At 47.8% G+C, this 14,749-nt stretch overlaps 2 protein-coding genes across 12 annotated transcripts in view; one reads left to right on the forward strand and one right to left on the reverse strand.

Moving 5' to 3' along the window:
• The window catches only part of LOC107266892 (protein kinase C-binding protein NELL1), a 32,128-nt gene that overhangs the window by 10,735 nt on the left and 6,644 nt on the right, over positions 1-14,749 (forward strand). For 3 of the 7 annotated variants that reach the window (XM_025083958.1, XM_015737887.2, XM_025083959.1), the window contains 12 exons: positions 7,703-7,939; positions 9,115-9,265; positions 9,659-9,941; positions 10,145-10,300; positions 10,404-10,626; positions 10,730-10,921; positions 11,105-11,224; positions 11,350-11,610; positions 11,740-12,108; positions 12,200-12,459; positions 12,561-12,803; positions 14,070-14,119. In XM_025083958.1, coding sequence (XP_024939726.1) covers positions 7,703-7,939; positions 9,115-9,265; positions 9,659-9,941; positions 10,145-10,300; positions 10,404-10,626; positions 10,730-10,921; positions 11,105-11,224; positions 11,350-11,610; positions 11,740-12,108; positions 12,200-12,459; positions 12,561-12,803; positions 14,070-14,119 — 2,545 coding nt within the window. Of the gene's footprint in view, positions 1-6,496; positions 6,819-7,702; positions 7,940-9,114; positions 9,266-9,658; positions 9,942-10,144; positions 10,301-10,403; positions 10,627-10,729; positions 10,922-11,104; positions 11,225-11,349; positions 11,611-11,739; positions 12,109-12,199; positions 12,460-12,560; positions 12,804-14,069; positions 14,120-14,749 lie in introns of those variants that run through there. The other 4 variants (XM_015737891.2, XM_015737888.2, XM_015737889.2 and 1 more) reach the window with 4 other exon arrangements.
• LOC107266894 (glycine-rich cell wall structural protein 1.8) lies at positions 1,438-5,144 on the reverse strand. Of its 5 annotated transcripts, none has more exons than XM_025083965.1 (4): positions 4,821-5,144; positions 2,717-3,296; positions 1,834-2,466; positions 1,438-1,782 (listed from the first exon to the last, which is right to left on the reverse strand). In XM_025083965.1, the coding sequence occupies exons 1-4, from the start codon at positions 4,842-4,844 to the stop codon at positions 1,544-1,546; spliced, it is 1,476 nt and encodes a 491-aa protein (XP_024939733.1). In that variant the 5' UTR covers positions 4,845-5,144; the 3' UTR covers positions 1,438-1,543. The 5 variants fall into 5 exon arrangements, with proteins under 5 accessions (XP_024939733.1, XP_015593381.1, XP_015593382.1 ...); XM_015737895.2 differs by lacking the exon at positions 4,821-5,144 and adding exons at positions 3,456-3,504; positions 4,257-4,814 and having other exon boundaries at positions 1,438-2,466; XM_015737896.2 differs by having other exon boundaries at positions 1,438-2,466; positions 2,780-3,296.

The following is a 14,749-nucleotide window of genomic DNA, read 5'->3' on the forward strand; positions in this document are numbered from 1 at the left end:
AGAAATTATTAGGATATCTAACGTAAACGACGCGTCTCAGATGTTGCATCTTTATCAAGTGCCAGTGGTTAGGCTGGCGTGCTGGGTCAGCCAGAATCGGATGCCTTACACACCAGGAGTGCCATGCACGCGATGCATCGGTGCATATATATAGAGTGCACGGATGTAGAGTGAGTGTCAGAGGAGGAGGAAAAGGGAAAGGAGAAGGGAAAGACAGTCGTGTGTACGTCGCCAACGTTCCCTCGTGTCTCGCGCTAAAGTTGTCCGCTTTAAGTGAAACGGAATTTACGTACGAGCGGCGTCTCGACGCTCGTCTTCCTCGTCGGCTCGTAAGGTGCTAGCACCAAGTGCCCGGAAAGCATGTACTCCAGTCAATCACAAGACCTTGGCCCGAAAGCCCCGAAGCCACTTGAATTATTCCCTGAAAACTCGAGCTTATGCATGTTTAAACGACGTTTGGCCCGAGAGGCTCGATTGTCGGCGTGGTTCTCGAGGTCGTTGTCGAACTCGTTACCGACGGCATGACAGGACTCGAGAGTCCTTCACTTCCTTCCGATAGACCCTTTTTAGTTCACTTGTTTTTTCGTTCCGTCACTTCCGCTCACCCTCAATACCGTTTCAACCGACCAATGCTGGAGCGACACGTGGCCGGCTGCTCCTTTTTATCGACTTGGATTCTCCTGCTCATTCGGCAGTAACCTTCTCTCTTGCGAATTAGTCTTTCTACCTTCGTTAAATAATTAACGAGACGCCGTTGATAGAGTACACGAAACGAGCGACCGCAGCCGTAATTTTCTAATCGATGAGCGGCGAGAGCGGCTTTTCTTTTCTTTTTCTTTTTTTTTTTTTTTTTTTTTTTTTTTTTTTTTTATTGGCAGCGAGTGACAAACGGCGAAAGGCAAAAGGCTCGTAACTCGATATTGGAAAGAAAATAAAGGAAAGTCGGCGGATGGAAAATGGCCGGGCTAAAGGGGACGAACGATATACTGCGGTGTAGTGACTGGGCTATTTTCCACTAGCGAGGAACCGAGCTAAGGTGGTGGACGCGAAGCTGACAGTGAAGAATCGTTTCTGCTCCCTTTTCATGCATTAAAATATTCTCTCTATACTTGCCGCCGAGTGCGCCTTTACGTTTGCCCTAACGAGATGGCCGCCTTTTTGTGCTACTGCATTCGACATTCGCGAGCGAATAATGGACCGTAGAACAGGGCGGTACGCATTAGATGGTAACGCATTACGGCAGCACTTTATATTCTGCCTTATGGGGTATTATTGCAGGCTCATCTACTCTTCCTTGTTAATGGCGGTGGCGCTGACTGCCGGTGGCTGGTTGAGCTTGAGGGTGACTCGCAAATGTACTTTGATACTTGCAGATGAGAGGATTTGTAGAAAATTTTAATAATGGTTGGAATATAATAGTAACAAGTATATTGGCAACGAGTACGATAAAAAAAATGGGACGGTAACGATCGTAAAGCACATGGAGTCAGTATACTTTAGTTCATAGGGTTTGGTACCATTTTGTTTATGTAGAAACTTATTGTTAGTAATGGTGAATATGTCCATGTCCACCGTATCCTTCGTATATATCATGCACACTATGAAAGTCATGATCATCAACTTCGTGATCTTCGTGAAAATCGTGTTCTCCGTGTCCACCGTAGAAATCATGTTCTCCAAATCCATGTCCTCCGTATCCTCCATGTCCGTAATCATATCCACCATGATAGCCATAGTCACCATCGTGGCCGTCAAATCCGTGCTCTCCATAACCTCCACCATGTCCACCATGATCTCCTCCGTGTCCACCATGGCCTTCTCCATGTCCACCATGATCTCCTCCGTGTCCACCATGACCGTCACCGTGTCCACCATGACCTCCTCCGTGTCCACCATGACCTCCTCCATGTCCACCATGACCTCCACCGTGTCCACCATGGCCTCCTCCGTGCCCACCATGACCTCCTCCATGTCCACCATGACCTCCTCCGTGTCCACCATGACCTCCTCCGTGTCCACCATAACCACCATCGTGTCCACCATGGCCTCCTCCGTGTCCACCATGACCACCATCGTGTCCACCATGGCCTCCTCCGTGCCCACCATGATCATCACCGTGTCCACCATGACCTCCACCGTGTCCACCATGACCTCCTCCGTGTCCACCATGATCATCACCGTGTCCACCATGACCTCCACCGTGTCCACCATGGCCTCCTCCGTGCCCACCATGATCATCACCGTGTCCACCATGACCTCCACCGTGTCCACCATGGCCTCCTCCGTGCCCACCATGATCATCACCGTGTCCACCATGACCTCCACCGTGTCCACCATGGCCTCCTCCGTGCCCACCATGATCATCACCGTGTCCACCATGACCTCCACCGTGTCCACCATGGCCTCCTCCGTGCCCACCATGATCATCACCGTGTCCACCATGACCTCCACCGTGTCCACCATGGCCTCCTCCGTGCACCATGGCCTCCTCCGTATCCACCATGACCACCATCGTGTCCACCATGGCCTCCTCCGTGCCCGCCATAACCTCCTCCGTGTCCACCATGACCTCCTCCATGTCCACCATGACCTCCACCGTGTCCACCATGATCATCACCGTGTCCGGCAAGACCTCCTCCATGTCCACCATGATCATCACCGTGTCCACCATGGCCTCCTCCGTGTCCACCATGACCACCATCGTGTCCACCATGGCCTCCTCCGTGTCCACCATGATCATCACCGTGTCCACCATGGCCTCCACCGTGCCCGCCATAACCTCCTCCGTGTCCACCATGGCCTCCTCCGTATCCACCATGACTTCCACCGTATCCTCCATGTCCAACGTGACCACCACCGTGTCCACCGAGACCACCTCCATGTCCACCATGACCACCTCCTCCATGTCCAACATAACCACCACCAGAGTGATCATTCCCGTTGGTATTGTGCACATGAGCGTGAAATCCGTACTTATCAACCTGATACTTGACCGTTTTCACATTGCCACCAGGCTCATGCACTAAATACTCCCCAACAACATTCTTCCCATCGCGATGTTCTTTTTGTCCATGGATGTCCTTGGTATGAAGATCCTTAACGCCAAAGGCAAACTCATAACTAGGATGAGCAACGTAGTCATGATGATGATGGCCATGCTTATCCTTCCAAGTGATTATCTGCTCGCCGACGGCCACGGGACTTACGGGACTTAGAAAGTGTTGAAAAGAGTGGGCCTTCTGGCCCAGGATCCACGTAGGGCCCATCACAGCCACGAGGGCTATTAAAGGCACGAACTGAAATGCACGAGAATCCTTAGAAATACCAAATGCAAATATGAAACAGCAACAAGATAAAAGAGAAGAACATAAATTCTCTGTAATAAAGGATATAGGATTGCGTGAGACCTGGGACGTGGGTCATAGGTCACAGGTCGTAGATCCTATAGCACCTACCTTGAAGGCCATTGCGAAAAAGTAGGAGAGACCAAAGCCGAGCAGGATACTATATAGAATAGAATAGAGCAAAGTAAAATACAGGAGGGTTGAAAGTGTCTATCGAACTTAGTTCACCTCTCAGTATCGATCCTTCGGATACTAGAAGTAAACTGATAGACAATAGGTATCATTGTGAACTTATATAGGTGAGCAGTGTTGTTTGGCAATTGTCCTTTCATTACGTGTCCGCGCAGTGCAAAGGTGCTGCATGTTCCCTCTCGTTAAAAACTCGCATTCGCGTGAAATTCGTTCAGCCATGCGTAACAATCGTACTCAACACCAGCTAACCGCCATTCGATTGTCAGCAGAGCGAGAGGGTTTGTTAAAGCGCATTTAGAACTTTACATAAGTTCATATTCCTTACATAAATTCCCACACTTTGGGTTTTCACGCCTTCGCCACTTCCCTGATTCAATCTGCAATACGAATCGCCGCACCGCACACAATTATTCGGTATATCTTGTTCGATTTCAATTACGCGACTGGCTCGCCACACGTTCCGCAGGATTTCGCAAGCTTCGTCAATCTCACCCGCAGTACGTCAATTTCGTAAAACAACGTTATTCATGCTGTCTGCCGCACGTTATTGATTTCTTTAGGATTTTGCAAATTTATTAGTCATTGTTTACTTGTTGGTATCGATTTCTTAAGATTTATGAAAATTTAACTCGTACCACAATATATCACCATATCAATTGTGTTACTCGATTCTATCCAGGCTCATTAAATTGACTTTTTAAAAATATATTTGACACAGACCTTGTTCTATTATTAATCAGCGCATCCTATAGCACTTTCATGTAATATACGACTGTAGACGATGACGCTACTGGATACATTACTTATCCTATCTCGACAAAGAATAACCTCCCGCAGAAGATTCTAGAACCGGAATAAATACTGCGTCAAGATCAATACAGTGAATTCTATGGTGACAACGGGGGAACCATACTCGTATCCTTGGTACGTCAATGATTATAAATAATAAAGAGGCGTAACTCAACGTGAAGAATTCTCATTGTCTCGTCGTCTCTTGCGAGAGTCACGTGACCCAGTGAATAGTCTCAAGTTAGTTCAAACGGAGCCACACGTGCAGCACAAGGCAACAGGAGTAACGTGTCGCTCGCTTAAAACGCACCTTAATGATATCCCATTCCTTACGCAGACAAAACAATGGGCCAAGAATGTTCAGGTCGACGATTACAGAGGACACAATACTTTTTTGAAAGGTGGATTCGTAAAGTCATAAAGCCATTCGTTTCCGGCATGCTTAATAGAAACGTCAAATCCAAAGCCAATGATAATTATATAAAAATAGCATACACAAGCAAGAAATCCAAAAGACATCACAGCCACTGTCTGACAGTATCAGTCAAACTGTCAATTCCTTCTTCAATTTCATCACGGTCTATCGAGGTGAACCAATTGATGATTCCATGAATTTCCTTGTTTCTTTTTTTCACTCGCTACTGTTAATCGGGTCCACCAGCCGTCGAGCGCATTGCTGCGAATCGAGAGAAGCAAATAAGAGCAAGGTCTTTTTCACACACGGCTGAATAGTCTCGTCACTTCTTGTAATTTTGATTCTGAAAGAATTGCAGGCATAAAATTCCATCCTTATTGTCTCGCGGTGCAATACGTGTGCTATTACCAAAAGGGAAGTACTGTATATTACCTCGGTGTCAGTGAACGTACATAACCAAAAGAGGGATGCACTCTTAAAGGATAGAAGGAAGTGTGTGTGTCTGTGGGAGGCTGAGAGAACGAGGGAGTAATAAAGGGGGATGAAGAGAGGACGGCGCCGAGCCGTCGAGACGCTCCGCGTCCGATCAAACCATTTCACGCTGGAGTACTCAGCCGAAGCGTCGGCATCGCTTGACGTTCTGGGTTTACGCCCGTGGAAAAGGGCGGCGCTAGAATCGTTTAAGGGAAAGTTCATATTGGCTGCATCGAGCACAGTCTATAAGTTAATTGAGCTCGATGCCGCGTCGGGGTCTGTCAAAGCTGTTCATTGAGTGCTGTGTGCACGTAGAGCACAGCACGGGGAGTTAGGTATGATCCACATGTACATACAGTGTAAGTAGTATGGTACATGGATGGTATATAACGCATGGACCCTGGTTAATAACGTGTGCGAAGTACTTGGCCATTCTTGACAAGTGGATTCCCCTTGCGTGAGAAAGCCCTTGCCAGTCTTGAGTCACGACTCGCATCTCGTAGTCGATTGCGTCAAGTGTCATCTGAAGTCGTGGCGGGTGAAGGAGACCGGCTTGAAATCCACTGCCAAGGACTTGGCTCGGTACGAGTTCTTACATCTACTTCCCTTGGTATAGTAAGTGGCGAAGGGCAAACAAGGGTTCCCGAGGGAACGTCGTCGACTGGCATTCTTGAAAATCCAATGTTTTCATAGCGCGATAACTTTCGTGCGATAGGGAGTCGCGAGGCTTGCCTTACCTACCCCTGTTATACCTATCCACCTATATATTCTTTTTCTTTGCAGTTTAAATATTACCGAAAGGTATATCTCGGCTCGACATTGTCAAATATTGACGCCTCCGAGGTACGTTAACAGACCGACAATATGTAATGACGGTATTTATCGCAGCGTCCGCACGAAGGCCTTGTTTGAACGACGGGACGCAAGGTGCTCGTTAGGCAAAGGTTCTCAGAATGTCAGATTTTCTAGGACAACGCGAATGTCAGATTTGATAATAGACGCTTAAGCGGGTCTAGGGGATCCGGGGCTTTTGTTAATCTACCGGAGGAATCTGCTGGAAGAATTGGATACGGGTTTCCCATGAGGATGTCATTGACCCAGGTGTCACGGTGTTAAGAGTATGTGAGGATGGCATGGTTAACGGTTTGTGGCACGCGACTAGGGATCAGCTGTCAAGAAAGTGAACGAAGGTCGTAGAGCTGGCGGTGGAGGAGGAACTGGCGACTCACGAAAGCACCTTTTGCCAATTCCGCAGAATTTGAATCCGCCAAGCGGATATTCTCACGGCGATCGTATAACGGGTCGCACCCGAGTTTCAACGAATCTGCGAAATAAGTGTAAACGTTTTGGCCAATCGTGAAGTTAGTGCTTACACGGGCACGAAAATTGTCGTCCTGGTGATGTCGCGCAGCGGCAATCGCCTTAGTCGCTTCGTGACAGCTTCAGCAACGATACCGCGGCTTCCTCTGTTATGAGACCGCCAAGGATAACGATCGCACTGGCGCTGCTGCTGCTATTCTCGTTCACGCCGACGGGGACGTCGTCCTGGGTACAACAAGGTGCCCGTTCTGTCTTCGCGAGTCGTCGAGCTTATTACTATCCACGTGAGTCTAGACAAGGCGGCTTCGCGTCGCGACGCCACCATCTTTCGACTCCCTTCTTCTCATATCTCACTTCGGAATCCTTATTCTACGGCTGGAATTTCCATGAGTTTTCTTACGCTTCGCTTCCGGCCCTCGATATATCCTCCTACGCTACTTTTTTTTATCTTCTTTCTCGACGTCCATAGCGATATCGTCGACGCCAGGACCGACGCCGGCGTCTCGCTCACCCTTAGTTACTGGATACTATAACGTAAGGCGATCGGTCCTAGTCCCTTACTCTGGACGATCGATCGTCCTCTTCTGTGACGACGGGTCTACTCGGTCCCACTAGGTCTACTGCGAGTATCGATTCCCTCAGAAGGAAGCTAGCCGAACGGTAAAACGGGGACACTTGTAAATTTTGGTAGAAAGTTTAACTTATATAAGAACTTGGAACAAAAAAAAGTTTTAGTGGGACGTAGAATTATATGCAGAATGATTTAAAATTTTAGAAATTGGTTGTAACACAAAAAAATCTAATCAATAATCAAACTTCACTCAGTGCAATAGTCTTAGACAAACCTATATACAGTCCGTCCACGAGTAAAATCTATTTTTTTTTTGACAGATCACAAATAACGCAAAGCGTAACAAATCGAACCTGGTTTCTCATTATATCACTTATATACAAGTACATACTAAAATAAAAAATATATATATACATCTCAGTGAAAAACCATCCACGTGCATTCTTAAAAACAAAACTTGCATACTAGACACGTCATTACTTTTGTATCTGTCAAAAAAATTAATTTTACTTCCGGACCAATCGTAATGCAATTACAGTTTCGAATAAAGAAATAACACTCTTCGTTCTAACAGATACATTTTTTTATGGCTTCCAGTGTCCGGTGCATCCGGCGAGAAGGAAGAAGCGGTAGAAGCCACTGCAGTTGCGGCTGCAGCTACCGTTGGTCCAACTGGGATGATCATGTCGAGAGGATCCAGTACGGGCGCCGTTGGCCTCGAGACGGCTGGCAGCATAGATCTCTTGGCCGCACTGCAGCTTCACAATACGACCAGGATAGGAGTCAGTCCAGTTCCGGGTCTAGTAAGGTTAAGGCCTGCCTATTATCTTCAAGGTGAGTGTAACGCACCATTTTGGTTGCCCGAAGAAAAATCCCCAGTTGCATAAATTATTCTTCGTTCGCCATGCACTCAAGATGGCCGACAAGCAAATCAGAAAGGTCTTATAACTGTCGATGCCATTAAGTGATTCTCCCTTTTATAAGGAACACGTTGATATAGAGATACGTAGTTAAAACTTTTACTGCACGTAGGAGCCATTGCACGTGTTTGCACTTTAAGGTGGGTATTCGTGTTCCTGAGGCAAGACCAGTTAGCCAGGTTTCCCAGAAATATTGTGGCCTCTCGTTTCGTGTCTGATGCATACATGCGAGAGTAAGAAAGAAGAAAAAAAAAAGTATATAAGAAATTGTGCGCGAAAAGGCGCTAGTTGAATGGTCGCGTGGTTGCACTAAAGAATGGAGAGGGGTCGCGAATGATGAGGAGGTATCGCATGTGGTTATCGCAGGTCATTACGCTCAGGCGTCATTTTCGAGAAGGTAATCGTTTTAAATTTCATTGGGAGGCCCTTGACTGTCGGAATCGAGCCGACGATGGCGCACGCGTATGCTTCTGTATCCGGTTACGAGGAGGGAAAGTCTCCCCAGGCTGACCGATCATTACCGATCATATAGAATAATTATAAGCCACGAGTGAGATCATCCGTTAATGTACGCGCACGTGTTCCGGTAAATTATACATTGGCGTCTGGAGCAATAGATACTCAATTAGGTTTTTTTAGTGTTACCCCTTCCGGAAATTCACCGGCTGCTAGTTTATCGTGGTATCCGGTTACACCGTGTATAGGTACCAACAGTTCTGAAACAGTCGGTGCTTCTGAAATTCGATATCAGAAGCCTGAAATTTCTTATGTCGTCGTTATACCTCAATTTTACTTGATGAGAGGGACAGCGAGCCTAGATATTTTTTCCAAGTACCATCAGAGGGACTCTGTGGGATGTCTCTAGGGATAGGGGTATGGCTCCTACGGGAAGCTTGTTAGGCTAAGTAGACACTCAGGGGGCCAGAACTCTGTCACCCTTCTTACGATGTTCTCCATCCTGATTGGCATTGGCACTGACAGCGGCACGCGCTGGCGGCTGGAAAATGTTTACCGACCCCCTTTAACATCCACAATACGAATTCACACGAGGATGATCTTAGGAGAGTACTGTTGTTTTTCATTTGACAGGCAACGAGAGGGAGCTCCGGGTGAGCGAGGCGGGTTTCGAAAGAGCGGCCGCTCTTCTCCGGCGGGTTCCGGAGTTCACGGTGGCCGCGGCACTTCGACAAGAAGAGGCCAACTCAGGCACTATCGTTGCCTTCTCTCACGGCAATAACAGGTAAGTCGAAAGCTCTCCAAGGGTCGATCGCACGACCTCTTACATGAATCCTGGGATATTACGTTTATATAGATGTGTGTATGTGTCTCACTCTCTCACTCTCTCTCTCTCTCTCTCTCTCTCTCTCTCTCTCTCTCTCTCTCTCTTGCTCTCTTTCTTTTTCGATCTTTCTCTGTCTTTATCTCTCTCTCTCTCTCTCTTTCTCTTTTTCTCTTTCTATCTCTTTCTCTCTATCTTCTCTCTCTTCTCTCTCTTTCTTTCTCTTGCTTTTTCTCTCTCTCTTTCTCTCTCTGGCTCTCACTCCCTGCCACGACCATCATCACCGTAACCACCGTATCCATATCCCGATCCCTCTCTGTCTCCCCTTCTGGCTCTCTTCCTGGACGTCCGCAGGTATTTGGAGCTGCAGAGTAGCGGACGCAAGGACGAACTTCGGCTCCACTACGTCTCGAGAAGAGACGGCGCCGTACACGTGGAGGCCTTCCCCTTCAGATTGGCAGATGGCGCTTGGCACAGGGTCGCCCTGAGCGTCAGTGGCTCGCAGGTCGAGCTCCTCGTTGACTGCCATCCTCTCTACAGGCGTCTTCTGCGGCCTGGACCGCCGGATACGAACTTCACTGTGCCCCAGCTACAGCTCTGGGTCGGTCAAAGAAACGCCAAGCACTTCCTCTTCAAGGTAGGGAGCTGAGGTTAGCCGATGTCGCTGCCGAATGAGAATCCACGAGTGCTACTAGGATACTTAGACATCTGGGTCTCGTGTCCTCTCGTTCGGCGCTGTTCTTTGTCTTGGGATGCGCCCCAGCGGGGAGGGAGAGCCTGCAAGACTTCCGGGGGCAGAGAGAGAGACTAATAGTAGACCCTCGCGATTCTCCAACACAGGGAGCTTTGCAGGATGTCAAGCTGATACCCGGTGCCCACGGATACTTGTCCCAGTGTCCTCAGCTCGACTCCTCCTGTCCGACCTGCGGCCAGTTCTCCATTCTCCAAAACACCGTCGAGCAGCTCATGCAGAACCTGAACGAGCTTACGCGGAGGGTGAGTTTCCTCTTTTTTTATTTTTTTATTTTTCTTTTTTTATTTATTAAACCCGCCCTCGTCTCATCTGTTCTATTCTCTCTCAACGCGATCCTTCTTCCAGCTAGCTGCCGCAGAGGGTAGGATAAGCAAGGTAGAGGAGTGCGAGTGCCAAAAGGCCTGCAGGGTTAACGGGACCGTGCACGATGATGGTGCGACCTGGGAAAAAGGGTGCCAGCAATGTTCCTGCGTCCACGGTGAGATAGAGTGCAGACCGACGCCCTGCGTTCCAGTCACGTGCAAGAACCCCGTCTTGCCTGAGAATCAATGCTGTCCCATCTGTCTCAGTAAGCATCCCCTAATAATTTTGCCAGGGTGAAGTCTCGCTTAAGAGACTACTTCAGGAGCCACCCCGTCTATACTCCTTGTCTCTTAACATAACCCTTGCAGAGCAGTGCTATATTCACGGGATGATCTCCGATCACGGGGAGAAGGTCTCACCGAAACAATGCGTCGAGTGCGACTGCAACGACGGCAGTTTCACCTGTCAAAGAATCGACACAAAAACGAGATGTCCTCCTCTTCCCTGTCCGCCGAGCGAGCAGATAAGCGTCGCCGAGGAGTGCTGCAAATTCTGTCCAGGTACACGTCACAGACTGTACTGCGCCCAGTATCGTCTCAGTCATATAATCGCTTTTCCATTATATCCAAATAATATTATTAACTGCCTCTCTTAATCAAGTTACGATAATTAACTAACACTTGACCTATGGGTCTTCTTGTCTCTCCTTCCTCTGTGCCTGGCATCTAACCAACTACTAACAGGGGTGGATTACTGCGCAAAAGGCCACACGTGTCACGCAAACGCATCTTGCCTCAATCTTGAGACGAAATCCGCCTGCCACTGCAATATCGGTTTCCAGGGCGATGGTCATAACTGTCACGGTATTCGATCCTTAGCTAACCTTATTATTAATTATAGGATAGCTTTGCTAAAACTTAAATTACATAATAAAGTATTTGCTTCCTCGACTCGACCTTTGTATCTGATCAGCTTAACCCTTTTACAGACGTGGACGAGTGTAAGCAACAAGGTGGCTCGGAAGGACATCACTGTAACGCTAATACCCGGTGCGTCAACGTCGTGGGCTCTTATACCTGTGAATGTCTGCCAGGTTATGACAGAGTCGATAAGTTTAATTGTGCCGAACTCGACGAATGCGCCACCGGGCGTCATACCTGTGCCGAGCATGCCACATGTATCAATACACCAGGAAGCTATTACTGTCAGTGCAACGAAGGATACATGGGTGACGGGCACATCTGTAAACGTAAGTTTCACGTAGTCAGACTGTCTGATTAGGAGTTGGGACCCACGTAGTACCTAGTACCTGAAGTCTTGCAGAGAACTTTATATTTGATTAATCGGGCTCTAATTACCCATCGTGCTCCACTTACAGCGATGTGCAGTCTGCCCTGCCAAAATGGCGGAGAGTGCGTAGCCCCAGGAAGGTGTTCCTGTCGACGAGGTTACATTGGCTCCAGTTGCGAGCTCGACCTAGACGAATGTGCTAGTGATCTTCATCGATGCGACAGGTTCTCCACCTGCTTCAATGTGCCCGGTTGGTATTACTGCAGGTGCAAACCAGGATACCGTAGCGCACTCCACGACAGCAACCAGGGCACCACCCAGTGTCTCGACATCGACGAGTGCAACGATCGCAACCTGGAGAGAATGCACACGTGTCATCCAAGCGCGAGCTGCGTCAACACGGAAGGCGGTTACGAGTGCGTCTGTCCAGCGGGTCACGATCACGATTGCAAGCTCAGTAAGTAGACGATCCCTTGGTCCGAGCGGGAACACGAAGTGCCTATATATACTTATCAACGTCCACTAAATGATCGCATCCTTCGATACAGGCTGCTGGTTCGAAGGCAGAGAAGTTGAGAATGGCGAGACTGTCGCACCTGCAGGGAGCCCTTGTAGGCGCTGCACCTGCAAGGACGGTGTGATCACGTGTCGGGAGCCAATATGTGACTGCAGCATCCCCAGCAGTCAAAGGGATACATGCTGTCGACAGTGTGATCCCAAGTTTTCCTGTAAGCACCAGGAATTGCATCACCTTGTGTTCCGAAGTGGTGAACGCTGGATCTATCAATGTCAAACCTGCGAGTGCCTGGTATGTTCCTAGTGATCTTTGATCACTCACCTCACGTACAGTGTGTACCCGATGCACCCTGCGTCCATATTCCTAACTAAATGTTGTTCCATGACATACAGAACGGCGAGATCGACTGCTGGCAGATGGAGTGTCCACCCGTCACATGCTCTAACCCAGTGACAGAAGACGGCGACTGTTGTCCACGTTGCGAGGATGATCCTTGCGCACGGGATTCCTCGATCAATGAAACGTCTTTAATGAGTAACGGTCATCCACGACCTTGTAGTTACGCCGGGATCCTCCACGACAGTGGAAGCTCCTGGCAGGATCCCCACGACAAATGCACCACGTGCGAGTGCAAGGTAAGTGAGCTAGCTGCAAAAGGAATCGCGTAGACGGAGATGACATCTGCTCCACGTGCTCCATTTAATTATCCATAGCGAGATGGAGCACGGTGCGTCGAGTGATGATGCTCCTTCGATTTCGATTAGGTTCATGCTATATGCTATAGATTAGGTTCAAGGTCAAGGTTCAAAGGTCAGGAAACTGAGCGACCATGACTACACTCGTACGCAATAACAAGACGTACAGGATGGTAAACCATTTGCGTTTCTATTGTGCAACGTACTATGCGTCTTTTTAATTGAAACACGCCTGTTATTGTATTTTACGCATTGGGCGACTAGAATTCCATAAATTTCGTATGCGGGATAGAATGGCGGCGTTCGCGGATCCCAATCCGACGAGAAACAATCTAGGACGCAGAGTATTAATTTCAGTGTTCAGTGAACCAAAGAACAAATTACAGTACCAAAACGACCGAGTCAGTGGATTGCTTGCTATTGACAGGTTGCCCTGAAAATGAGAAATGAGATATAAGAAAACAGAGTAGAGGAGAGCAATGGAGTGAATCTCGAGAGCGCCGCCGCATGCCGAACGCAGCAGCGCGAAGCAAGAACCAAAAAATAAGAACGTAAATTGACTAGCAAAAACAATCATATATATATATAGTACATAAGTAAAAAAGAAATATATAAATGTATACATAAGCAATGAAAGAAGTACAACAAAGGCAAACGGCAGAGCAAAGAAATGAATCGTCGAGCTCGATCTCTTCGAATTAATCACTTTATAAAACGCTGGCTTGCTTTTTGAAAGCTTCTTTGATCGAGACGCGTGACGAGCCGTGCCGATCGTGCGTGAGTACGTGCATACGTGCGTGCGTGCGTCTCTGCGTATGTACATGCGTACGTGCGTACGTGCTTTAGGTCGGCCCTGCATGGATCGTTCTCCTAATACAATTTAATCGCCCTTCCTCTGTTCGAACGACAATCTCGGTCCTCGACATTCTGCCATCTTTAAGTTTACAAAAAAAAAAAAAAAATGTCTTTGCATAATCAATACAGAAAGCCTAATACCGCCCGAGCCTATAATTAAATGTACGATTACACACAGTGGCTAGCAGTAATTTTTGATTCGAGAGGACGGAATGTCGAGGATTCGAAATGCAAGAAAAAGATTTTTTTAAAAGTCTAAAAAACGGATAAATGCCTTTGACGCTCTTTACAACACGCCTAGAGCCGTGAGACTAACCTAACCTAACAGCCTAACGATGGGTATCCTTGCAGGTGCCGTACTGCGTCGAATTGGTGAGCAATAGCGCGTGTTGTGTGCATCGGTAATCACATCACTTCTACCTCACCTATATACCTACCACTTAATCTATATTACTTACGCTCGATTGGCTTTTTTAGACGTATTAATTATTTAACTTGCTTCCTGATTGGCTGCGCTTCTTATCCTTACGCTTGTGTCTCCGGCCGACCTGCTAGAAATCATCAACGAACGCTCCCTTAGACAAGATGCCTAAATCCTGTGCTTTCGTTCCTTGGGCATTCTCATTCACCTGTCTGTCTTCTTACGTTAAATAGCCTCAATGGTTTAGAAGACACTTGTGGAGTTACTTTTATTGAAATTATCGCACGAGACTAATATCTTTGTTCACGGCTGTTCGGCACCGAGCGTACCTACCCGCACGACGCACAACGTCCCACGAACGTCCTGCGGACGTCTTTCGAATGTTCTTTGTATGTTTATTTTAACGAACTGTTCGCATTTGGTTAATTTGGAACTATCGATGGGCACGATCCATCATGCGTCGCATGCTTAGTCTCTTCTTTGCTCTCTTCTTTTCTCTTTTCTTTCTTCTCTTATCTTCGCTCTTCTTGTCTTATGCACTGTACTCTGGATCAGCACATGCAATATTATAGACGCACCGGGATTACACTATCCTTTGGGCAGTTGTAGT

This window comes from Cephus cinctus, unplaced genomic scaffold (genome assembly GCF_000341935.2).
Source record: "Cephus cinctus unplaced genomic scaffold, Ccin1 Ccin1_scaffold0330, whole genome shotgun sequence".
In the NCBI taxonomy this organism is placed as follows: domain Eukaryota; kingdom Metazoa; phylum Arthropoda; class Insecta; order Hymenoptera; family Cephidae; genus Cephus; species Cephus cinctus.

Coding starts and splice junctions, on each gene's coding strand:
- LOC107266894 (XM_015737893.2), bottom strand. CDS start 4,844: ATGTCTTTTGGATTTCTTGCTTGT. Junction 3,297..4,820: donor CTTTTGGATTTCTTGCTTGT/GTATGCTATTTT, acceptor CGTGCATTTCAG/TTCGTGCCTTTAATAGCCCT. Junction 2,467..2,716: donor TCATGGTGGACACGGAGGAG/GCCATGGTGGAC, acceptor TGCACGGAGGAG/GCCATGGTGGACACGGTGGA.